This window comes from Pseudorca crassidens, chromosome 16 (genome assembly GCF_039906515.1).
Source record: "Pseudorca crassidens isolate mPseCra1 chromosome 16, mPseCra1.hap1, whole genome shotgun sequence".
In the NCBI taxonomy this organism is placed as follows: Eukaryota; Metazoa; Chordata; class Mammalia; order Artiodactyla; family Delphinidae; genus Pseudorca; species Pseudorca crassidens.
The window spans coordinates 61,945,582-61,970,971 of NC_090311.1; the positions used below are offsets into that span (position 1 = coordinate 61,945,582).

At 51.9% G+C, this 25,390-nt stretch overlaps 1 protein-coding gene and 1 pseudogene across 2 annotated transcripts in view; one reads left to right on the forward strand and one right to left on the reverse strand.

The window, feature by feature from the left end:
- Positions 1-2,618: 2,618 nt before the first annotated feature.
- Positions 2,619-4,348, reverse strand: LOC137209248 (transcription factor E2F4 pseudogene; annotated as a pseudogene).
- Positions 4,349-5,635: 1,287 nt separating this feature from the next.
- The window catches only part of LRRC20 (leucine rich repeat containing 20), a 66,603-nt gene continuing 46,848 nt past the window's right edge, over positions 5,636-25,390 (forward strand). Inside the window, exons 1-2 of one of the 2 annotated variants that reach the window (XM_067710682.1) lie at positions 5,636-5,774; positions 11,579-11,717. In XM_067710682.1, the coding sequence (XP_067566783.1) occupies positions 11,636-11,717 (82 nt within the window). In that variant the 5' untranslated portion in view covers positions 5,636-5,774; positions 11,579-11,635. The remainder of the gene's footprint in view (positions 5,775-11,578; positions 11,718-25,390) is intronic. The other variant, XM_067710683.1, reaches the window with a different exon arrangement.

Below are 25,390 nucleotides of genomic sequence, written 5' to 3' on the forward strand. Positions count from 1 at the left end.
TGCAGCTTAATAACAAAAAAACAAACAACCCAATCCAAAAATGGGCAGAAGACCTAAATAGACATTTCTCCAAAGAAGATATACAGAGTGCCAACAAACACATGAAAGAATGCTCAACATCACTAATCATTAGAGAAATGCAAATCAAAACGACAATGAGATATCATCTCACACCAGTCAGAATGGCCATCATCAAAAAATCTAGAAACAATAAATGCTGGAGAGGGTGTGGAGAAAAGGGAACCCTCTTACACTGTTGGTGGGAATGTAAATTGATACAGCCACTGTGGAGAACAGTATGGAGGTTCCTTAAAAAGCTACAAATAGAACTACCATATGACCCAGCAATCCCACTACTGGGCATATACCCTGAGAAAACCATAATTCAAAAAGAGTCATGTACCAAAATGTTCATTGCAGCTCTATTTACAATAGCCCAGAGATGGAAACAACCTAAGTGTCCATCATCGGATGAATGGATAAAGAAGATGTGGCACATATATACAATGGAATATTACTCAGCCATAAAAAGAGACGAAATTGAGCTATTTGTAATGAGGTGGATAGACCTAGAGTCTGTCATACAGAGTGAAGTAAGTCAGAAAGAGAGAGACAAATACCGTATGCTAACACATATATATGGAATTTAAGAAAAAAAAATGTCATGAAAAACCTAGGGGTGAAAGAGGAATAAAGACACAGACTTACTAGAGAATGGACTTGAGGCTATGGGGAGGGGGAAGGGTAAACGGTGACAAAGTGATAAAGAGGCATGGACATATATACACTACCAAACGTAAGGTAGATAGCTAGTGGGAAGCAGCCGCATAGCACAGGGAGATCAGCTTGGTGCTTTGTGACCGCCTGGAGGGGTGGGATAGGGAGGGTGGGAGGGAGGGAGACGCAAGCGGGAAGAGATATGGGAGCATATGTATATATATAACTGATTCATTTTGTTGTGAAGCTGAAACTAACATACCATTGTAAAGCAATTATACTCCAATAAAGATGTTAAAAAAAAAAAAAAAGACAATATGGTACTGGCACAAAAACAGAAATATAGATCAATGGAACAGGATAGAAAGCCCAGAGATAAACCCACACACCTACGGTCAACTAATCTATGACAAAGGAGGCAAGGATGTACAATGGAGAAAAGACAGTCTCTTCAATAAGTGGTGGTGGGAAAACTGGACAGCTACATGTAAAAGAATGAAATTAGAACACTCTCTAACACCATACACAAAAATAAACTCAAAATGGATTAGAGACCTAAATGTAAGCCCAGACACTATAAAACTCTTAGAGGAAAACACAAAAAGAACACTCTTTGACATAAATCACAGCAAGATCTTTTTTGATCCACCTCGTAGAGTAATGGAAATAAAAACAAAAATAAACAAATGGGACCTAATGAAACTTAAAAGCTTTTGCAAGCAAAGGAAACTACAAACAAGACGAAAAGATAATCCTCAGAATGGGAGAAAATATTTGTAAATGAATCTACAGACAAAGGATTAATCTCCAAAATATATAAACAGCTCACACAGCTCAATATTAAAAAAAAAAAACAACCCAATCTAAAAATGGGCAGAAGACCTAAGTAGACATTTCTCCAAAGAAGACATACAGATGGCCAAGAAGCACATGAAAAGATGCTCAACATCACTAATTATTAGAGAAATGCAAATCAAAACTACAATGAGGTATCACCTCACACCGGTTAGAATGGGCATCATCAGAAAATCTACAAACAACAAATGCTGGAGAGGGTGTGAACAAAAGGGAACCCTCTTGCACTGTTGGTGGGAATGTAAGTTGATACCACCACTATGGAGAACAGTATGGAGGTTCCTTAAAAAACTAAAAATAGAATTAACATATGACCCAGCAATCCCACTACTGGACATATACCCAGAGAAAACCATAATTCAAAAAGACACATGCACCCCAATGTTCACTGCAGCACTATTTACAATAGTCAGGTCACGGGATCAACCTAAATGCCCATCGACAGATGAATGGATAAAGAAGATGTGGTACATATATACAACGGAGTATTACTCAGGTATAAAAAGGAATGAAATTGGGTCATTTGTAGAGACGTAGATGCATCTAGAGACTGTCATACAGAGTGAAGTAAGTCAGAAAGAGAAAAACAAATACCATCTATTAACGCATACATGTGGAACCTAGAAAAATGGTACAGATGAACCAGTTTGCAGGGCAGAAATTGAGACACAGATGTAGAAAACAAATGTATGGACACCAAGCGGGGAAAGCGGCGGAGGGGGATGGTGGTGGTGGGATGAATTGGGAGATTGGGATTGACAAATATACACTAATATGTCTAAAATGGATAACTAATAAGAACCTGCTGTTTAAAAAAATAAATAAAATTCAAAAATTCAAAAAAAAAAAACCCAAAGAACAAGAGGGGAGCTGCGGGTCAGACGGAGGCTGGACCAATCCTCAGGGACTCTCCCACCCAGATTCCTAGGACTCTCCCACCCAGATTCCTAGCTAGAGATCTCCATTCCTCCTGTTAGCAACCTGCTCCTCCCCCCGCCCCCAGCAGGTTCTCAGGGCCAAGGGTCCAGCAGAAACGGGCACATGAGCGGTACAGAGGAGCGGTGTGATCTGCATGGGGAGAAGTGAAGGAGGCTAGGCTAGGTGCTGGCAAGTGCCCAGCCCCACCCCATGCTTCCTCCTGGAGGGGGAGGGGCTGGCAGGTACAGGGCGATGGGGCTGGACGAGATGCCCTAGGAGGGTGATGGAGGGTCCTTGGATCTGTGCCACTGGGTGGCAGCTGAAACTGAACTCTGGGAGGGCGGGGGGAGGCTACCAGATAGGGGAAGTCCCCAAAAAAGGAGTGGCAAACACTTTGGTTCCACAGTGGAGCAGGCTAAGCCCCTTTCCCCTGCTCTCCCAGCACAGAACAGGTGTTGGTGCAGGAGTGGGACTTGTGGCCAGAACTGTGTAGTGAGGGAAGGCTGGGGAAGCCAGGAGTCTGCGGCTCTCAAGCTGTGTAGGGGTGGGGTGGGGGGAGGTCCCCAGGCAGCCCCCAGGTTAGACAGTCTGTGTCCCAGCCACAAAGGGCATGCCCCTGTCAGTCAGAGGTTGGGGACAGGCACATCAAAGAGGTCACAGATACCTTCACTCTCATCCAGGTTGTAGATGTAGTCGTGGTCTCCATGGGATGGAGAAAGGTGGAGGAGGGGTGCAAACACTTCTGAGGACATCAGCTCCTCCAGGAGCTCTGAGCTCATGCACTCTCGAGTGGGATCAAAGATTTCTGACAGCTCTTTGGGGAGCTCCAGAACACCTGTGGGGTCTGCCTTGATGGGCTCAAAGGACGTAGAAGGGTTGGGTCCGGATGAACTGCTATTGCTGCTACTGCTGTCCAACAGGGCAGAGGACTGCAGCAGCCGGGTGTACAGTGCTGTCAGGCCCAGCGGGAGGGAGCTGCGCTCACCACTGTCCTTGCTATCGGTTCCAGGGCCACCACTCACTGTGATCTCAGCTGCTGGACCGGCCACCCCCTGGGCTTCGGTGCTGCCGGGAACAGGGTTCGGGGTGGTCACCTGGGGACTGCTTGGGCGTGAGGCATCCTGGGGCTGGGCCAGAGCAGGCTTGGGCAGAGGTGGAGGGGGAGAGACAGCAGGTGGGCTCTGGAGCAGATCTTCGGGTGGTGGCATAGGCACCGCCACGAGTGGTGAGCTCCATGCCCCCTAGTTCAGCAGCAGCACCTCGATGGCGCCACTTACATTCTTCAGGTGTATCTGGTACTTCTTCTGCCCATTGAGGCCCTCTGGGATGGGCACCTCCAGGCTGGTGCCCGACGGGGCCTGGATGGCATCTCCAGCAAAGCATCTGCAGATGTCCTCATGAGTCACATAGGCCAAGCAGCTGTTCTGCACATCCTCTGTGATGTTCCGGATGCTCTGCTGCACCCACACCTTGTGCTGGTCTAGTTCTTGCTCTCGCTGCTGCAGCTCCTCCATCTCTGCCTTGAGCTCAATCAACTTGTCCGCAGTCTCTCGGGTATTGCAGCCAGGCCTCACGCCCTTCTACTGGATGCTATGCTTGGATTTTTTCTCCATCAGCCTGATACCTTCCAGCACATTAGTAATGTCATAAATCCGCCACTTCCGGCGAACAGCTAGGGTGTCAGCTGCCAGCTCGAGGTCAAGCACGCCGTCCTTTGCCTCCTGCAGAAGCGACACGAACTTGGTAGTGAGAAGTTCCAAACTCTTCTCGTGCCGGCTTGGGGTGCCCGGGGGCGGCGGTGCCTGTGGCCCAGCCTCCACCATAGCGCCCTCCCGCCACCTCCCCTCAGCCAGGCCAGGCCAGGCCGGCGCAGCCCAGGCATTCAGTTTTGAAAGACTTTCTTGGAGGTGTTTCTCATCCCCTTCCCTTTATTCCGACTCACCTATTGTAGCAGTTTCCCAGGGCTGTTGTAACAAACTGCCACAAACTAGGTAGCTGAAAACAAGAAAAACTTATTCTCACAGCTCTGGAGTCTGGAAGTCTGAAATCAAGGTGTCAGCGGAATTGGTTCCTTTTTGGAGGCTCTGAGGGAGAATCCGTTCCTTGCCTCTTCTTAATTTCTGATCTTTGCCCACAATCCTTGGGATTCCTTGGCTTGTAGACACATCATTCTACCCCGCCTCCATTTTCACATGGCCTTCTCCCTTTGTGTCGATGTGTCTCTTCTCTTCTTATAAGAACACCAATCACAGCCTATGCCAGTATGACCTCATCTTAACTAATTATATCTGCAATGACCATATTTCCAAATAAGGCCACATTCTGAGGTACTGGGGGTTAAGAATTCAATATATCTTTTTTGGTGGGGAGACACAATTTAACCCATAATATCCCTCAGGACCCAAGTGAATGTGTGTTCCTTATCTAACTACCCCAATCCCCAGGGGCAGAATTAAATGTTCTTTCTTCAGGACTCCCACATATTTAACACACGCTTCTGTTTATTAGAGCATTTGACTCATTGACCACCATCGCTGGCTGAGTTAGGGGCCTCATCTCTTTGGTCCTCCCCACAGTGCCTAGTAAAGAGTCTGTGGGGAATCCTCTGTAAATGTAGGCCTGCGAAGCAGCCACCCTTCCCTGAGCCATCGTGCCGGGCACTGCACTGAACTTTTCAGGTATTAAGCCTCACAATGACCCTGTGAACTAGGTTTTTATACATTTTAATTCTTATTTGATAGAGAAGAACACCGGGATTTAGAGAGGTTAAGTAACTTAGCGTAGCCAGAATTATTGCCTCTAAAAACCTGAATGGGCGCCTTGAAGGCACCACGGGAAAAGCTTCCTAGTCCCATCTTCACCTTTCTCAATGTACCCCTGATCTAGCTAATTCAACTCTTCTCCCGCGAGAAAAACAAATCTGGAGACTCAGTCCTATTAATCCTGGGATCTGTTGCACGTTCCGGTCTACACTCTCGCTGTCCAAAGCGTTTTTCCTCCAGAAGCCGAACACAAAGCAGATCCACCCTGCGGACGAGAGCGCACAGGCCGCTTTTCCGGGGGCGCCGCGTGAGGACCCGCGCTCTAATTGGTTGCGCGCGGCTGCCTGCTCCCGCCCCGGGGCGGCTCCTGGCGCGGCGATTGGCCGGGCGACCGTGCGCTCAGAGACCGCAGCCCTTCTGCCCCCTCCCGGCCAGTTCCAGCTCGCCGCTGCTGCATGGGGCGCCGCCGGCGGCCGAGGGAGCGTGACTGCGCTGCGCAGGGCGCTAGGAGGCATTGTCGCCGTAAGTGGAGCAGAGAGCGGCCCGGAACGGGGCCCCACCTTCGTGCCCCGCAAAGTAAACGTAGTCTGAGGCTAAGCGCTGGAGGGGCTGGGGGAGCGAGGGAGAGAAATGTCCCCGTTTCTGTAGTGTACCCTCCCCTCCCCCAAGTCACCCCGTGGAAGGAGCAGCGGTGCACCAGCTGCGGCTTCTGTAGTGCCAAGGGGCCCGGCGCCGCGCCGGCTCTGGCTTGCAGACTGCGGCTGGACCCCGGCTGGCTCGGGGGAGCGGGCGCCGAGGTACCGGGGAATAGGGAGCCTGGGGAAGCCGTCCCGAGGGGGCCTCCGTTCCCCGCGGGAGGCGCCCCTGCTGGGAGAGGCTGTTGTAAATTTCGTCCCTGAAGCCACACTTTTCGGGGTTTGCTTCTCCTCTGGGGAGCTGCAGACGCCTGTCTCAGAGTGTTCCTCTCGGCCTCCGGGTAGCGCGGGAGTCCCCGGCCCTCAGCGTTCACCGGCGTTCTCCTTTCATTGCCTGCTTTATTCTCCCCAGTCCCCGCCTGCCTGGCGAGCGGAGGGCCGGCGACGAGGAGCCATTGGCTGCGGGCGCCGGGGGGGTGGGGAAGACGGTGAGGCGGTCCCCTAGCGTGAGGCGTGGGGACCCTGGCCTGGCCACCGCGCTCAGTCCTGGGAGGCGCAGCCCGAGGATGCTTAGATGCCCATACAGAAGCATGCACGCGGCTCTGGGAACCTCATGGCTCAAAAACAAGGCGCCAGTCCGTCCCGCTCTCGCCCCAGCGGGCTTCGTTCCCTTGGGTGGAAAAGTGGGTCAACTCTGTCTGGGCTCGAGTGGGCCTTCGGGGCTACTTGGGTCCGATCCAGCCGACTGCTTCGCACTTCCCCAGTGGCTCCTTAGCTTGGGCGGTCCAGAGGACCCGCTGCAGCCAGTGGCGGTGGGAGTGGGGGGAGCTCGCACACATGGAGCAAGAGGCTCGAGTTGCCCTTCGGAGCGGCTGCCAGGCTCTAAAGTTCCCAAGTGCCCACACCAGTAACTAAATATAGGAGCAGCTGGTGCGGACGGGGTGTCACAGCAGCTCCTTTGCACAGATCTCGGGGCTTCAGATAAGGTAGAGTTCTCACTGATGAGGGCTGGAGCCCTGGCAGAGGGTTAGGGTCAGTGTTTAAGCAAAAATCATCCCCCCCAAACCTGTATCCAGGTGAAACCAGGTTATAGATACAGGAGGACTCTATTGCCAGCTCTCACATAGCAGGACAACTTCTTTTCTGACATTCCATTTATTATATCCTAACTTAGCGTCTGTAGCGGTTTAACCACATATCAGTAGTGCCTTGGTGTGCAACAGCTTGCGAAGATCTCTCAAAAGTTATACGTCATTTACTTCTCAGAACAACCCAGTGAGGAGGATGGTATTTCCATCTGACAGTGGGACTGCTCACAACGGTGATAATTTTCCAAAACTCTGGCTGGATTAGGCTGCTTTCCTCAAAAAACCTTTCATAGTTCTCCGAAGAGAAGCAGAGGACAGACTTATAGGGTGGCTTCCAGCCCCTCCCCAAGTAATTTGGGGACAGACTGGCTTCCTGTCTCCCTCTTTCTCTCATCATTTGGGTACTTCTGCTCAGCCCCTGCCTCTGTTCCCTCTTCTCAGCCATGCCATGTGCCTTCATGGCAGAAGGCACACATGGTCCTTGGGCCTGGCCTTGTGGCCTCCAGCATCTGGCTCATTCTGACTTTTTTTTTTTTTTTTTTGTGGTACGTGGGCCTCTCACTGTTGTGGCCTCTCCCGTAGCGGAGCACAGGCTCCGGACGCGCGGGCTCAGTGGCCATGGCTCACGGGCCTAGCCGCTCCGCGGCATGTGGGATCTTTCCGGACCAGGGCATGAACCTGTGTCCCCTGCATTGGCAGGTGGACTCTCAACCACTGCGCCACCAGGGAAGCCCTCATTCTGCCTTTTGTCACTGAGTCTCTCTTACCTGATGGGAAGCTTATTCTGGCCCAAGCCCTGTCTCTGTACCTTTACTCTTCCAGTGAGGGCCTTATAGAAGGGCCCAGCACACGTTTGTTGGATTTAAACATTTCCCAGGGCTATGATGCACACTCTGAAGAAAGAGGAGTTGGGGAGGGATGTGGAGAGGGATGTGTTGCTGAGGAAGCAGCAGTGTGAGTATGAGTTTGCACCCTGTGTTGAAGGGTCTCCAGGATTTGGAGCACTTTGGAGCAGTTTTCTAAGGCTGACCTCTGATGACTGGGACCCCAAACCCAGAACAGACCCATATGGGCTGGTGGTTCCTGTTTCCCCCCTTTGGGACACTCTCTGATTTTCTGCTACTACTACCCCTGCCTGTGGGGTAGTAGTAACAGAAAATCAGAGAGTGTCCCAAAGGGAGCCTGCATGTAGGGTTGGGTTGTCTTGGGGCCCTGTGGTTGTGGTCTGGTTCCAGGAGGGCTGCCTTGCGTGCTGATTGCTCCCACTGGCCGGCAAGGTCTTTCTTTCATGGAATTGCATGAGACTAGGCAGCCAGAATGGTGCTGACATGCTGATTTTGATTGACTCAAATTGTTTGCATAGATAGGGGCCCCTCATGTCCTAAGGTGGCCCTGCCTAGGAGGCTTCTCACTCAGTGAGGAGTGGGTCCATAGTTCTCTCCATCACTCATATGTGACTCAGACAATTCTCTATTTTTCTTAAAAACAGTTTAAAACCAAAGAAAGGAAGAGCAGCTTGCCTTATTTCTCCCCCGCCCCCTGTCTCTGAGGGCTCCTGTTACATGCTCAATAAATTCTTGCTACTTTTTGGTCAGAGAGGTCCAGTGTTGGTTTGGGGCTCGAAGGAGCAGTCAGGAAAGTTGGACAACCTTGTAGGACATCTTTTGGGGACCCACTCCAGACTCTCGTCATCTCAAGTTTGTTCTCCCCTCAGTTCTGGGACCCTCCTACCCCATCTTGGGCCTTATACCACATATGGCCCTGCCACCCTCCCATTTCAGCCCTGCCCATGCCAAAAAGTGACAGGCCTTGGTCACCTGACCTGGGAGAGGGACTGTCAGCTGGAATTTATAAGAAATTCTCCCTTGGGGAATGGGTAGTTTTAGGTGAAGGGAGGGTGGTTTCCTAGCCAGTTAGTGGGGTTGGTGATTTTAGGTAGCTGGAACCTCTTGGGGGCCTAGGGCACATCTGTGCTGTATCCAGAGCATCCTCTGGAATGTCAGGGTCGTGTCCTTCTAGTGACTTACTCTGACACCTAGACTTTACAGGCTGTTCCTGCTTCAATGTCCAATCTCTTACCCACACTATAGGGTGTCTGAGCTTACCACCAGGGGTAAGGTTTTTAATTTGACTAGTTTTCTTCAATAGGTTTTTTAGCTTAAGGCACCACTGCTCCCACCTGGTGGTAGCTAGTAGAATTGCAGGCATAGTGCCTGATTGAAAGTAGCATATGCAATCTCACCAGGGTTAGCACAGACCCTGGGTAGCTTGGAGATTTACCTTACCTTTCGTCTCTGTGTGAGGCCAGGATTGCCTCAGTGATGTTCCTTAGAAAGGTCTTCCTCATCAGAAGCTCATAAGTCAGAGCTATTTCCTATATTTCCTTCCTCCCTCTTCAGTCTTATGCCCTGTTCCTAGTAGATGCTCAATACATGTTTGTGGTTACTGATGATGAATACTGGAGATAGGAAAAGGAGGGAGCATGGTATGTACGAAGGATCCTGGGCTGGGAGTTAGGAGACCTAGGTTTTTCGTTTCTGTTTGGCTGATTTACCTTCCTTCTTGGGTCCTCAGTGTTCTTATTCATAAAGGCATTAGACTGAGTCACCAAGATTCCAGCAACATTGCTGTGACTCAGGCTCAGGGGGTTGGTCTTCAAGGTAGCATGATAAAGGTGTTGGGTCCAGTTTTCCATAGTCCTCACTCTTCCCTGCTGTTCTACCCTGGACCACCTTCTGCAAGTTATCCACCTGGCATTGTTAGGACTTATGACCCTTCTCATTTAGATGGTATCTTTGTTGTAAGAGTCAGTTGACTTGTATTTAGATTTGAAACCCAAATGATGGCTGTTGATCATCATCACCATTGGGGGAAACTAACTGAACATCTGTTTCAGTATGTGGTATAAAGTGCAGCGGAAAAGCATAATATATATCTGCTCCCTGCCTTAAGCTGTCTGCAGGCCAGCTGGTGGGGATAAGTATGTATATTTTTTAAAGCTCATAAATAACCTAAGTGGCTTGAGCTAAGGCATTGCGTGCTACTGAAACTTAAGGAGGAGAGAACGCTGAGGGCTGGGGCAATCTGGGAAGACTTCCTGGAGGTGGAGAGAAGGAAGTTCTACTCATTCCTTAAAGATGAGTTCCACTGACTTGTTTGTTTGAGTCATATGGGTATGTAACTGGGATTAAGTGCTGGCATCATATCTGCACGTGTACTGTTTCATCATTTCAGCTAGCATTTATTAAGTAACTTATGTGTCCTGAGCCCTGGGCTAGAAAGATATGTATTTTTTGTTCAATCCTCATATGAACCCACTGCAGCAGGTATTACTAGATCTCCTACTCAGATGAAGAAACTGGGGCTCAGAGTAGTTAGGAATCTTTCCCAAGCCTTCTCAACTAATAAATGTCAGAGTTGGGCATTAGGCCTGTCTTCTTCCTTGGCGAGATGCAGGCACATCTGAACTCATCACTAACTCTCCCTGAGCAGCTGAGTGGGCTTGACTGGGCCTCCCTGTCCAGTTGAGCACATGTGGACTTTTTCTTGGTATCTGTTTGTACCCTCACCGCCTTCTCTCTGCCCTTCACATTCTTCTGCCTTTGACCCTCAGATGTGTTCATTAGAGCTCCTTGAGCTGTCTGTGGATCTGGGATTGGGATCCAGGAGCAAAAAAGGGCCTCAAATTCATTATCTGCATGGGGTGCTGCCGCTGGTGATGTGGGTGACTTTTGTAAAGAAGTGAGCACTGGATGTAGAGTTGGGCCAGGTTAGTGCCATTTACTTACTTTGACCTTGGCCAGGTCATTGAGTCCCTCTCTCTGCCTCAGTTTCCTTCTCTAATAAAAAGGAGTTGGAGACATTTCCCGAGTCCCTTATGTCTTCTACACCTGATCGTTTTGATTGTGTCCTCACCCTTCTTTAAGCCTTTTCTCCCCAGTGATCTTGCCCCCCTTCCTTTTTCCTTGGGGTCTTGCCAGTGAACTCAGCAGCAGGCTAACAATCAGATCTGTGGCTAAAACTGTAACTTTCCCTCCATATTGCTGCATGGAAAGGGAATTCTTAGAAACCACCCACCAGCCAGACAGTGAGCTCTGGCCAGGCAGGGCTGTGTTTCATTTGCCTTTGTGTCCCCGCTTCCCGCCTGCGGGAGGAACCTGGCAGAGGTGGCTGAGGAGGCCTGGGAGCTGGAGCGGTTGTCCTGTGGACTGGGCTCCGAGCCTGTGGGATGGAGGGACAGGTGTCTCTCCTTGCACTTGGCTGTACCCCACCTTCTCCCCACTGCTCTGCCTGTTAAGTGAGTCACAGGCCAGCACGCACCTAAATCCTCACATCCTCCTGGCCACTGGTTCAAGCCCTGGCAAGGTCATATGTGTCAGTCCTCCCAGGAAACTGGTAGGGCTGGGTGGACGGGCAGATCAGTCACTCTGAAGGCTGAGCCGGATGTGGCCTGGGCTCTGGGCCCCGCAGGAGGAGGTGAGTGGCCTGGACCCCTCCCTGCGTGCTTCCTGCAGCCTGATTCCCCGGGGAGGGTGGGTCAGGGGTGGGTCCCTGGCTGGTGGTGGGCAGGCGCTTCATGGCCCTGTGTCTTCCCCAAGCGCAGGTCCCTTTATGAGCAGCAGACCAGCCTGGTGGCTGGCAGCAGGACACCTGAGTCTGCATGCTGAGGAAGATGGGTGAGGCCGTGGCCAGAGTTGCGAGGAAGGTCAACGAGACAGTGGAGAGCGGCTCCGACACCCTGGGTGAGTGAGGGCACGGCTTTTCCAGCTGTAGGGCACCGTGTACGTGGTTTATTGAATCAGTTTGGAAATGAGATAGAAAGGGAAGGTGAAAGACACAGTATCAGCATGCACCCCTCGCCATGAGGAGCTGTGTTCCATGGACTTTTGTTTTTTTTTTAATTTATTTTTGGCTGTATTGGGTCTTCGTTGCTGCACACAGGCTTTCTCTAGTTGCGGCGAGCGGGGGCTACACTTCGTTGTGGTGCGCAGGCTTCTTATTGCGGTGGCTTCTCTTGTCGCAGAGCATGGGCCCTAGGAGCGCGGGCTTCAGTATTTGCAGCATGCGGGCTCAGTAGTTGTGGCGCGCAGGCTCAAGAGCTCAGGCTCAGTAGTTGTGGTGCATGGGTTTAGTTGCTCTGCGGCATGTGGGATCTTCCCGGACCAGGGATCGAACCCATGTCCCCTGCATTGGCAGGTGGATTGTTAACCAATACGCCACCATGGAAGTCCCTCCATGGACTTTTTATTGCAGTTGTGTTTAGTTTGTGTATACGGGGTCCCAGCGTAAGATATATTTCTTACTATGGGTCATAGTTCACAGAGGTTTGAAAAGCACCGAGTAGGGCTTCCATCTGCCGGGAGCGTGTCTGCCTGCCCTCAGACTGCTGATGACTCAAAGTGTGTATGTGCCCTTGGACCAGGTGGCAATAGGTGGCACTGCTGGGTAGCCCCATGTACCAGGCCCTGTGCAGGTGCCTCCCAAGTGTTGCCTTATTGAATCTTCACAACTTCCCTGTGATGGATGATACCCACCAGGCATGACTAGCCTCGGATTTCAGATGAGGAGATGGAGGGTCGAAGGCAGAGTGGGCTTTTTTCAGGTCACACAGTCAGGCGGCCCCTTTTCATTCCACTGTTTTAATTGAATTGTGTCATATATTGTTGAATTGGTTATTGCGTTTTAGCCCATGCAGCTACCCTAAGGCTGTAAGCACTTAAGCAAACTATCCCATTTAATTGAATTCAGCAGATATTTGTTGACTATCCACCACGTGCAAGAGTTAGCGGGGGATCGTGTGTGTGTGTGTGTGTGTGTATGTGTGTGTCCCGCTGGAATGTAAGTGCCATCTTAGAGCCACAGGTGTGTTGCAGGAACACAGAGGAGGTGAACGCAGGTCTGCCTGGGGGATGATTGACGGGGTGGGATTTGAGTTGGGTCTTCGGCACACAGAGGAATTTCACCGGCAGGTTAGGGATGTGTGTGCCTGTGTGTGTCTGTGTCTGTCTGTCTGTTTCATGAAGGAGCCTTTGCATGGAGGTTACTGCCTGGTAGTGGCCCAGAGACTGGAAAGGTGGAGCGTTTCTGTGAGCACCCATTGGTCAGGTGTGTCTGAGGGTCCTGGGGCAGGGGGTGGTGGCCCAGAAAGTGGAGGGACACTCAGCCTTCCAGATGCACTTGGTCACCACCTCTTCCAGGAAGCCCTTGGCCCTGCCCCATCCACCCCTTGCTCCCTTCCTCCTCTGTGGGACTCATTCAGTGTCCCTGGAAGGGAGGGATCCTGTGGTCTTTTGTCCCCCACCTGCCAAGAGCCAGAGCAGCGTCTGGCACTTTGTAAAGCACGTAGCGGTGTTTACTGAACTGAGCGATAGTGAGAGAAGCATCTCCTCTGTCAGCAAACAGACTTGAAGATTGCTGTTGGTTTTGGAGGGAAGTCTGGCAGGGGGTGGTGCCGGGGGGAGCCTTTGGCTGGTGCACTGAGGGCTGTGGGCCCTCAGGAAAGGAATTCTGGAATCCTGTGCTGGTCACTCATACGGTTGCACTTACCCGAGTGCTCAAGGCTCTCCACCACTGATACGGCCTGGATTTGAATCCCCACAATGCCACCTACTAGCCTGCTTCCTTCGCAGATTGCTTTACCTCTTGGAGCCTTGATTTCTTCATCTATAAAATGGGATGGTAATTGTGCCTGCCTCATCAAGGGAGCAATTGTAATGTCTTAAGGTGCTTGGCATGAGTAGCTCAATAAACGGCAGCTATTATTTTTAATTTTTCTCATCTCCAAGGGCTGGAGGTGGGGCCTAAGTCCCTCCCTTCCCCCACCACCAACGCACCTCCTCCAGGTGTCAGCCAGTCACCTGGCTGGGTGTCCCCACTTGCCTTGGGATGGGGAGTTCAGTGCAAATCGACGGATCTCAGTGGTGAATAACCTACCCCTACCTTAAAATGGTGCAGGGGAGAGGGACACATGTGCGGCTCATTCTCATCCAGATGTGTGAAGGGGGCAGGGTGGAGGGGCAGCAGAGCTGGGAGAGTGGAATTCTGTCCTCCTGGGGACGTGCTGTTTGAGGGAGGATTTCAGGAGGCAGCAGTGAGGAGGCGGGTGTCCCAGGCACCGGGAGGGCTGCGCCTGAGTGGGGGGCAAGGCCGCTGCAGAGTTGCCGCTGGGGATGGGGGAGATGAGGGATGCCACTGGCAGGTGGAGAGCCTGCAAGGCTGTGTTGAGTTTAGACTTCCATGTCTGAGGACCAGAGATTGCAAATTCAGTTGCCTCTGCAGGCCAGGTGGGGACTTCTGTGAACAGAGTGGATGCCCTGCCTGGAGTGAAGTGTGCAGGACGTCTAGGGTAGGGCACTCTGTAGCCAGCTTCTCTCTCTGCCCGGGTCATGCCCACTGAAAAACTCAAGCCAGGCCTCTGGCAGCCCTGCCTGGCCACTGCAGTGCCTGGGATTGGAACCCTAAGTGGCTGGCATCAGCGCCTGGGCCCTCGCTGTTCTGGGGTGGGGGGCAGATGGTTGCTGATCGCCGGTCAATTTGGGAGAGGAGTTCAGTGCTTTGATGGTCTTGGCTGAAGCTCGAGACTTTCACATGGAGGTGGCTGGGTCTTTAAACTCAGGGCTGAATGAGGGGGCCTTTTTACTTCTTCAGTGCCCGACGAAGAACCAGAATGTCAGAGCAGGCCACTGTGGGCGCCTGCAATCCCGACCCTTTGGCAGGTGGAGCTCATCAGGCTCGTGCAATCTGAGGGGTCAGCAGTCAGCACGCATTGAGCACCTGCTGTGTGCACAGTGCTGGGGAGCTCCCAGGGATACGTGCAGTGGAGTTCTGGACCTGAGACTGGCCCGCCACTAGGACAGCAGTGAGTGATGCACGGGCTCCATGCTGAACCGTGTCAGATGGACTACAGGTGGTGGTAATTCAGAGGTGGGAGATATTGCTGGGTGTTGGGAGTCTGGGAAGGCTTCCTGGAGGAGGTGGGAATTGATGTGGGTCTTGAAAGATAGGTGAAGTAACCCAATATGGTTCTCATGTAAAAGCGCAAACAATCTGAAGCAACTAAAAAGCCAGTACTAGAAAATTGCTTGAAGAACTTTTGTTACAGCTAATATATAATGCAGTTTACGTAGCTATTAACCATGGTGTGTAAAATTTCATTACGTGCTTCCATGAGGACTGGCAAATTCTCACGTATAATGTGAATTGGAAAAGAACAAGGATCCCAAACTGTATAGATAGTAAGATGCCAATTATGTTAAACATGTGTATATACATAGATAAAAATTGGAAAGAAATAAGATACAAATGGATGTTAAAAAATACCATTCTTCATTTTCTGAATGTTCTATGATGAACATATTACTCTCACAAGCAGAGAAGAATAGATTTTAGGGAAAGGACCACCTGCCACTCTAGAAAGTGAAAGTAAAACCCACTTCCCAACAGCAGACAAGAGATCCAGGAGTTAAGGGAGTAGCTTCTGCTCTAAGCCCCTGCCCCTGGGTGTGGAATGAGCTTCCCTGGCTTCTCCCCTTCTGCTGAGTTTCCCAGCTTGCCTCCCTGTGCACAGGCTGGGGGCACAGGCCTGGTGGGATGTCTGTTCCAATGCTGCCGAGTGGGAGATCCCTGCAGAGGCTGGGCTGGGGAGAGCTCGGTTACAGGCTCTCACCTTACTCAGGTAGGTAACCCTGGGAAGCATCACTCGTGCTGCCCCGGCCACTCACGGGTGCACTCCAGAGCCAGGCTTGCTCCTCCTGTAACCTGAGCTTTGGTTCACAGCCCTTGTTGCCTCACTCCAGGCCTCCTGACCCCCAAGAAGTGGGCTTCTTTCCATCTGGCCCCTGGTCTGCCCCTAGGTTTGAGTTGAAGCCACTTTCTTCCAGCCCCTCACCCCTCCTCAGCATCATCTTCTAGACTTTTCGAATGAGCTTGCAAAGAGTTGGGAACTTTGCACTGTATTCAGACTCGCCTCCCCTGAACCAGGCACTCCTCTCTATCCCCCTCTTGTCTCCCCAAGTTAGTTTTTCCTCTTTTTAAGGGCCTCATGCCCACCTGGACTTCCCTGGGTCCTTGCACCCCTGAGGGGCTTCTGACCTCACCCTTCCCTCCCTGGCATCAGATGGCAGCACATCCAGCCAGTGGACCATCAGGCCAGGCTACTCTGCACCCACTCCTTTTCAGGGGGAGGCTCCCAGGTTTGGGGGGATGACTTTAAAAAATTGATCATTACTGCAGAAGAGCAGGATTTGGAAAGGCTTGGGAGAGTGTGGGAAGGGAGGGCTTGGCTGGCTGAGATCCAGGCACTGGCAAAGATGGGAAGAAGGAAGAAACAAGGTGAGCTGGGAAGGAAAGGAGCTAGCATTTATCTGGGGCCTGCTGTGTGTCAGGCTGCCATACTGGGCATTTAACATGCCTCAGGTGGGCCCGCGTGCCTAGAGCCCGTGCTCCACAACAAGAGAAGCCACCGCAATGAGAAGCCCGCGCACCGCAACGAAGAGTAGCCCCTGCTCGCCGCAACTAGAGAAAGCCTGCATGCAGCAATGAAGACCCAATGCAGCCAAAAATAAAAATGATAATAAATAAAAATAAATATTAAAAAAAATATATGCCTCAGGTGGTAAGGAGAAGGGGGAAGCCCCTGTGGGCTGCTTCTGCTTACGTGCAGATCGTGGACCCCACTCTAGAGCTTTCACAGTGGAATCTCAGAGGCTGGGCATGGTGACTTGCATGTTAATGGGAACCCTGTATGATTCTTCCCTGCCTCAAATTTTGGGAACCAGTGGCTTACTACTTACAATCTGGAACTTCCTTCTCCTGGTGGGTTCTGGAGGGCTGGGTGGCAGGGGTGGGGTGGGGCGAGGGGGGGTGGTGTTGTCTGGGCAGGCCTCTGGATTTCTGTGTGTGTGTGTGTGTGTGTGTGTGTGTGTGTGTGTGTGTGTGTGTGTGTGACAGAGAGGGAGAGAGAGGGAATGAATATGAACATGGACTTGATCCATCCTCAGGGAACTGAGCGGCTAGGCTGGGCGCTGTGAGAAAACCAAGTGAGGAGACCAAGGCTAGTGAGAGAAGGGATGTGTTGTTCCCTACTCTCCCCCTTCCCCTCCTTTCCCCCCTCCCCTCCTGTCCTCCCTCCCTCCTCTCAGGCTCACTCATGCTTTGGCCACTTTTCTCCTGTCTCACCAGCAGATGGCACCCCATCACAGCCGACCTGGTGACAGGCAGCAGAGTCAGGGACTTGGCCAGGGTGTGAGGGCCAGGTCCCGACAAGGGCTTCCACGTCCTGGCCGGCTCACATCCTGTGTCTGCATTCCTAGCTGCAGCCCCTTTCTTGAGCAAGGGTGCTGAGTAAATGCAGTATCAGGAAGCACTCCATACATACCCACTGGACCAGAATAACATCTTCCCTTGGGTCAGATACTGCCACCGGCTCCTTTGCCAACAGACACACATGGGACACCTACTGTGTGTACCTTCCCTGGAGGACCCAAGTGTCCCAGAAGTGCCCGGGCTGGAGGGGGAGACAGACACACGCGTTCTCACACACACGTCCCGAGGGAGGGGCAGCCAGGGTCTGTGGTGGAAGCAGTCTTTTCTGGCTCCAGGAGGGGCTTTTGGGTCTACAGCTCCTGGCCCAGAGCCCAGGAGGCTGGTGCTGGTAGTAGGGGAGGGGTGTGTGTTTTGCTGCCGTGTCTCCTGGCCTGGGGAGTCCTGAGGATCAGCCAGGTACAGGTCAGCTCCGAAGGCATGGAGGAGGGAGCAGGCTGTCTGTCACAGGGCAGCCCTCAGCCTGGCCGGGGCCGCCCGTCTCTTTACCGCGAGGGCTGGAAGCCTCAAGTCTGCTGTCCAGCCCTCAAGTCTGCCGATCGGCCACCTTTCAGTTCCTTGAATTGCTAAACCCTTTCCAGCCTCAGGGCCTTTGCACATGCTGTTCCCTTTGTCTGGGATGCTGTTCCTTGTTCTTCATGGCTGGGCCCTTATACGTTAAGGTTCAGCCTAAATGTTTCGTCTATAGAGAGACCTCCCTGACTTTCCTTTCTAAGTGACCTTCACCCAGTCATTTTTCTTAAAAAAAAAAAAAAAGAAGAAGCTATGAAAAGGTATACTCAGGTAGCAAAGTCCATAAAGTCATATATACTTAGTTCAGCAGATATTTGTAAAACGAATACTCATGTAACTACCATCCAGGTCTAGACATGGAATATTGCCAGAATCTCCAAAAGCCGCTCCACCCCCAGAGGTAGCCACCATCGCAACTGTTGTGATGAGCTTTTCCTTCCCTTCTTTAGTTTGATCTTGCTTTCCTTTCATTTTCCTGGTCCTTGGGTATTGGAGAGAGCAGACTGTGGGCGCTGGTGGTGGGGAATCAGGAGGTCTTGCTTGGCAGGATGTGCCAGTGCAGAGAAAGGGGTGGAGGTGAGACCCTGGCAGGGGCTAGTGTGTGAGGGTATCATTCAGAGGCAAATAACCAGTATACAAAGGGAAAGCAGTAGAGCTTTCAGAGAGCCCAAGGATTTCACTGGTACTGAGTTGGCACAGTGCAGTAGCCTGTGGTGCAGAAATGCAGGGCCTGCACCTGGCGTGCCCTTCTCATTTCAGAGGAGAGTGACTGGTGTCAGCCCAGCTCAGGGTGCCGGTGGAGTCCTGGCTGCTTCTGAACTGGCCCCGGAGAGGTGGACACATATGGCCGTGTCCAGGCAGGTAGCACTGAGCCCATTGTTCAGGCAGGTGAGGAGGGGCCCGGGTGGGGGTTTCTGGAAATCCTTTTCTTTCTCTCTCTCTCTCTTTTTTTTTTTTGTCTGCACTGCACAGCTTGTGGGATATTTGTTCCCTGACCAGCGATCGAACCCACGCCCCCTGCATGGGAAGCGTGGAGTCTTAACCACTGCACCGCCAGGGAAGTCCCTGGAAATCCTTTTACACCATGCTGTGGTCTGGCATTGCTTCTTTGTGCTCAGGTCGGTATGGGCTCGTTGGGGTCCTGTATGCACCCCCAGCCTCAGGTATAGAAGGGGCCGTGGAGGGAAAGAGAGCTCAGTATTGGAAGGCAGCTCTTGGGATGGAGAGAGAGAAAATTTGTTCTGTGGCTCCAGCCTGGGCATTTGCACTCTGCAGAATACTTTTAAAACTATATATGTTTAACTTAAAAAACAGGGCTTCCCTGGTGGCGCAGTGGTTAAGAATTCGCCTGCCAATGTAGGGGACATGGGTTTGAGCCCTGGTCCGGGAAGATCCCATATGCCGCGGAGCAGCTAAGCCCGTGTGCCACAACTACTGAGCCTGCACTCTAGAGCCCGTGAGCCACAACTACTGAGCCTGCATGCCACAACTACTGAAGCCCGCGTGCCTAGAGCCCGTGCTCCGCAACAAGAGAAGCCACCGCAATGAGAAGCCCGCCACCATAACGAAGAGTAGCTTCCACTCGCCACAACTAGAGAAAGCCCACGCGCAGCAACAAAGACCCAGTGCAGCCAAAAATTAATAAATAAAAATAAATAAATAAATTTATATCTAAAAAACCCAGTATGTATCACCTGTGCCTAGTGCACAAAGCACAACGCCCAAAGGGTAAACAGAGAGGCCGGGCTTCCTCCCACCCTGTCTTCTGGTCCACTGGTCCCTCCCCCCTGGCACAGTGTCTTGTGGAACTAGAGGAACAGTTGCAAGGTTACGCTGGCTAACTCTAGAGTTGCTAAAGGGTGAGGGTGGTGAGCTGTGTCCTGAAGTTGTTTCTGTAGCAGTGATGGGACAGAACCCCAAAGCCCTTTGGTAGTGGCTCAGGTCTCTCTGTTGGTGGTGGGGGAGTCCCTGAGTCCCCTTCTAGAGCTTTGGAAGCTCCAATGGCCACGAGCCCCACCCATCTCCATCCCAGCCCCACTGTGGGCCTCAGTCTTCTGGAAGGAGGGAGGATAAGAGTGGGGGGTCTGTGGTGGGCATTCTCAAGCACAACACACCTGTCCCTTGGGTCCCTGTTTGCTGTGATGCTGCCCCGACACAGCGTTGGTGCTCAGAAGTCATGTGTCAGATGGATGGAGGAATTCCCTCATCCCACAGGTACAAATCGCGCAGTCTTCTCTCCTTAGTTTTCTCTCCTGTTCATTGTTCGGTCTGCAGAAATCACCCCAGCCATGAGAGCCGGTCCAGCCCTGAGGGGCCTCCAGGGAAGCCCGGGCAGTGGGAGGTGGAGGTCTCATCACAGCAGGGAGACTGGGCCCTAGATGGCGCGGTGACTTGTGGAAATGCCGCAAGCCCTGGAGACAGGCGGCCAGCTGATTGCATGGCGTGTGGAATGCTTGCAGAACCTAAAGTGAACTAAGTGAGGATGAGTTCCCCTTCTACTGTCTTGAGTTGTGTACACGCTGGGTGTTGGCTTAGCATCCGTGTTAAGGGGGTTGAACAGAAGAGGCGGCATTTCAGCTGAACCTTAAAGGACGGAGCAGGTTTAGCGGTGTAGGTATGGGACAGGAGTGAGGGGAAGGCGTTCTAGGTGAGGGTGTCTGAGCAAAGGTGGGGCAGCATGCAGGCCCGTGCTTGTGATGGGAATAGCAACACGGGAGAGCAAAGGGAGCTGAGTCAGGAGGGGAGGTAGGGGCTGGCCCAGATCTCAGAGGGCCTCGAGTGTCACCTTAAGTAGTTCCTACAGTAAAGTCCTAACTTACACAGAGGTTAGGTTCTAAAGAGAGCCTGAAAAGTGAAGATCACCTAGAGTCAAATGACCCATGAAAGAAAACAACCGGGTGATTTAATCATCGCTCAGCCTTAGCAGGTAGCTGCTGTTATTGTCCCCATTTCACAGAGGAGGAAACTGAGGCACAGAAAGACTAAGCAACTTCCCCAAGCTGGGGATTTGCACCCAGGCACTCCGACTGCAGGGCCTACGTTCTTAGCCCTGTGTTAACCTGCAGGCTGGGACAGACCGTTTTGATGGTTGGGGACCAGGTGAGGTTGCGGGCTCACAGATAGCACACCCAGGCTGTAGGGAACCACGTACCTTCAAAAACGCTAGAGTCACACTCAGCATCTGTGTTCAGCAAGTTAAATGGGGCCCCAAGCTGCCTCGGCTGTACCTGGTCTGGGCAGCAGTGGGGGGCCCCTGGCAGGTTCTGAGCAGGGAGTGACGTGATCTGGGCCGGGTTTCAGAGGAGCACCGCCGGGCATGGGATGGATGTGAGACCATGGAAAGGATAGCAGGGAAGAGGCACCTTCCATGCGCCGGGCCTGTGCTGGTGTGGCCTTGTCCTGAGTCAGACCAGTGCGAGGAGGACGAGAGGAAAGAGAGGCTGCGGGAGGGGCTGGGCAGCCGATTGGCTGTGGGCGGCATACAGTTTGAAACCTGGTCATCATGTAAACTAGGGAGGCCTGGGCCGTTTGGGTGGATAAGGAGATTCTGATGATTTGGGGTCCCCAAGGGACACCCCTGAATAAGCACATAGCCGGGAAATATGGGCATAGCCAGCTAGAAATGAAGATGTCTGCAGAAGTGCTGCTGCCCCAGAGGGGCCCTAGTTCTGGGCTCCCTGACAGCCCCAGTGCATCCTTCACGCCTCCCACCAGCACAGACCAGCAGACATCCCCAGAAGCAGGTGGTTAAATAGGCTGCCAGGCTGCCCTGTGTCACTGGCACTGAAGAAGCATTGTTTTGAAGGCAAAGAGAAATCTTCTCTGAAACCACGTGGATAATTATGCAGCTTTAAAAAATGTATGTTGGTGGAAGAACAAAAATGTTCTGCCTCAGAGAGATAACCAAATAGATAATTTGGTGGCATCAAAAGCTTGTGTCGGGCTTCGCCGGTGGCGCAGTCGTTGAGAGTCCGCCTGCCGATGCAGGGGACGTGGGTTCATGCCCCGGTCCGGGAAGATCCCACATGCCGCAGAGCGGCTGGGCCCGTGAGCCATGGCTGCTGGGCCTGCGCGTCCGGAGCCTGTGCTCCGCGACGGGAGAGGCCACAACAGTGAGAGGCCCGCGTACCGCAAAAAAAAAAAAAAAAAAAAAAGCTTGTGTCACCCAAGTATGAGAGTGTTAGCCTTGAGGTTATTAAAATCAGCAAGGCTGAGGAAGTTATTAAAATCAAATGCTTCCAGAAATGCAAACATGGCTCTGGCTGGCAAGGCAGCTGGGGATGGAGGGAGGTGATGCAGGGGCCTGGCAAAGCCAGTCATTCTGGAATGGAGCCCCGACACACCCCGAGCGGTAAGTGTGGTGACCCAGGCTGAATTGAGTGATCTGTGCTCACCTTTAGACGTTAGGAAATTGTAGTTTATTCAGAGACAGTTGCTGCCAAAGGTCGTTATCATTAAAGATGAGGTTGAATTAAGAGCTGCTTAATTGGCATCTGCCTCATCGTGGTTGACTGTGTTTTGCTAAGACGCATATTTTTGTCATGCTCCAGTGTATCACTGGGATTCCTTATTCTGTCGAGTTCATGTCAGCAAACGTGTATTCACTGTGTGCCCCGTCTGTCTGTGTCAGGCTCTGCAGAGGATGGGGAGGGGAGGGGAGGAGGAGGGAGCTGATTACTGAGCTCCGGCAGGTGTCCCATTACGCCGTGCACTTGCTGGTATTGCTGCCTGGATCGTGCTTTGCCCAGATCTTTGCATGCCCTGCGCCTTCTTTTTTATTCTTGTCTCAGCTAAATGCCGCTTCCTCCGAGAAGCCCTAGTGAGGGTTGCTGCCCTTGCCCCTGCCTCAGTTACCTGCTCCCCATTACACCGTTTTATGTTTTGGAGAGCAGTGTCATTGCCTGACATTCTTTCAGGTATTTGCGTCTGTATTTACCACTCTTCTCCCCAGGCTGGCGTGTAAGCTCCTCGAGGCCAGGGACTCTGTCCTGCTCATCACTGTACCCTTGGACTGTGCTACCGTGTGCTGGGTACTCAGGAAATCTTTGTCATATGAATGATTGCGTCTGATTTTCTCAACAGCTCTGGACGGGTGGTGTTTTCATGTCGCTTACAGAAGGGGAAACCGAGGCTCTGAGAGCTGTAGTGGTTTACCTGGCTTCTCACAGCCAGCAAATCTTGTGCTGGAATTTAAACTCGAGTCTCTTGGCCTCCCTCGCCCTCTGCAACAGGCCACTCGCTTCATTGGGACCTAATCCTTGCCCTCAAGGAGCTCTCCGCCCTGCCAGGAAGAGTGAGACAAACACATTAGTCATTCTCATGGAAGACAAACGGGCGAGGCGCCCTGATAGAGGCAGCAAACACACACCGGGAGCTTAAGCGCGGGAGCAGTTCCATCAGTTGAGGACTTGAGCAAAGGCTTCTTGGAGAGGTGGTCTTTAGACAAGACCTTGTAACATGGTGTTGCCGGGAGAGGATGTTGAGGATAAGGGGCACGTTCTACTTAATGGGAACGGCACCAGCAAAAACAGAGGTGGGAAAATAAAGGGAAATAAAGGGAACAATGAGTAGTCTGGCTCGGCCAGAAGGTGGGAGCAGAGTCGCAAGCAGGATACCTAAAAAGGGAGGTCGGACCCGGATTCCTTGGCGGGATTGCTGGGCTGCAGAGAGTGGGTTCATTCTGTGTGGCATGGGGAGTCCATTCTTGAATGGAGAGAGGTATTCAGGTGATGGGTATGGAAGGGTGGGGCAGGGTGTGGAGAGATTCCTCAGTGAAGAAGCGGCCATGGTCATTGTCAAGGTGGATTTCAGGGTTGTTAAGCTGATGTCTTTTAGGTAACAGTAAAACCATATTAATCACATCTTTGCCACAGACAGCAGGGTTCTTGCCATGAGTTCAAACCCTAAACAGATATTAGCTCATTCCTTTCTTCATTCCCCGAAAGGGCATTTGAACACCCATTTTATAGAGGGGGATCCCAAAGCAAAGCTTCCCAAGGGTGAGGGGTATGGTTACGTTCAGAAGTGTTTGCCCAGCTCTGTGCTGGGCCTGAGGGGTAGTCAGCAGGAGGGCACGTGCTCCTCTGGTCAGGTTCATCGCTCACGGATCCTGTAGGCAAGTCTGCGGATACTTACCAGTTGGGGGAAGATGGTCCAGCACAAGCACGAAGGCAGGTGTCCTGAGGCTGAAGTGGTTGGGACGCCCTTCCTGGGGGAGGTGGGCTGGGCTGGCAGGAGGAGCTCTAGGGGCAGAGCGGAGAGGGAAGGGCATTCTAGACCGTGGGAAAGGCATGAGCCACACCTGGGTGATGAGTGAGCTCGAGGACTGGCAGGTGGGTGGCTGCGGTGAGGTGTGCAGCCGGCGGCCAGGCCCTGGTGTTTGGCTGGGTCAGATGCTGAGCCCACGGTGCTGCTTGGAGACGTTTGCTGCCACTTCCTGGATCCATTCAGTTCTTCAGCTGTGACCTCAGGAGGCCCACTTACTCCTCTGAGAAAGCATGCCTTACAGGGCAGAATTCCTTATTATTTCAAGTCTGAGTGATTGTTTGAGGAGGAGAAAAGGCATTGTAAAAATCCAGTCAGTAACTGCAGCTCTTTCGTGCCCGGGCGCTGCCTTTGTTCAGTAAGTACAGTCTCCCCAGCTGTCAGCTGCAGCCCCCCTTGCCTTCTGCCCTGCTCAGAAGCCGGCTCCGGGCTCGCTGAGTCATCTGGCATCTCGTCACCCCTGGAGAAGCCCACATGCACACGTGGGCTTCTGCTATGGCAAGAGTACTGTCAGGTCTCCTCTGCCCAGCAAGTTAGACCGGGGAAATATATTCTGGGACATGCACTGGCTCCTCCTGTGGGCCAGGCATTGTGCCGGGCACTGGGGGTGTTGGGGAGGATGAGAGGTGAAAGGACACTGTCCCTGCCTGCAAGGAACAAGTGTTTGCCTCCCTTTAACCATGTGCATGTGATGTTCACGGTTTGGGCCATGTCAGAGGGCCAGGTGTACTCCCAGTCACAGGTGGAGTAACGTGATTGACTCTCAAGTCAGGCTGCCCTGGTTTGAAGCCTGGCTCAGCCACTCATTAGCTGTGTGACCCTGGGCAAGTTACTTGATCTCTCTGATCAAGTTAAGTCTGATCTGAGTTAAATCTCCATTTTCTTATGTCTAAAAGGTCCTTACTTTCTAGAGTTGTGAGGATGAAAATTGGGTAATGCCCATAAATGTTTAGAATGGTGGCCAGCGTATGCTCAGTGCTATGAGTATTAACTATGATTATTATTACTTAACATTTTTCTTTAAATAAATTTAGCATAGATACAATTTAAAAAGAACTTTATATCATTACTGTAAATGGAAAATCAACATAGTTTTTCATTAATAGTTGATAACTATAAAAACAAAGATGAAAACAGAACACGGTTATGAAATCTTAGGTTAGGCTTGAATCTGCTTCCCCATTAAAGAGGGGGTAAAGCAAGGACTAGAGGACTGAGAATTTGAAATGGGACTTTCTCACCGTGTGGCTGATTGTTATTTGTACAGTGAGCACCATCTAAGACCCTCTCGAAGTGTGGTCCAAGGACCAGCAGCATC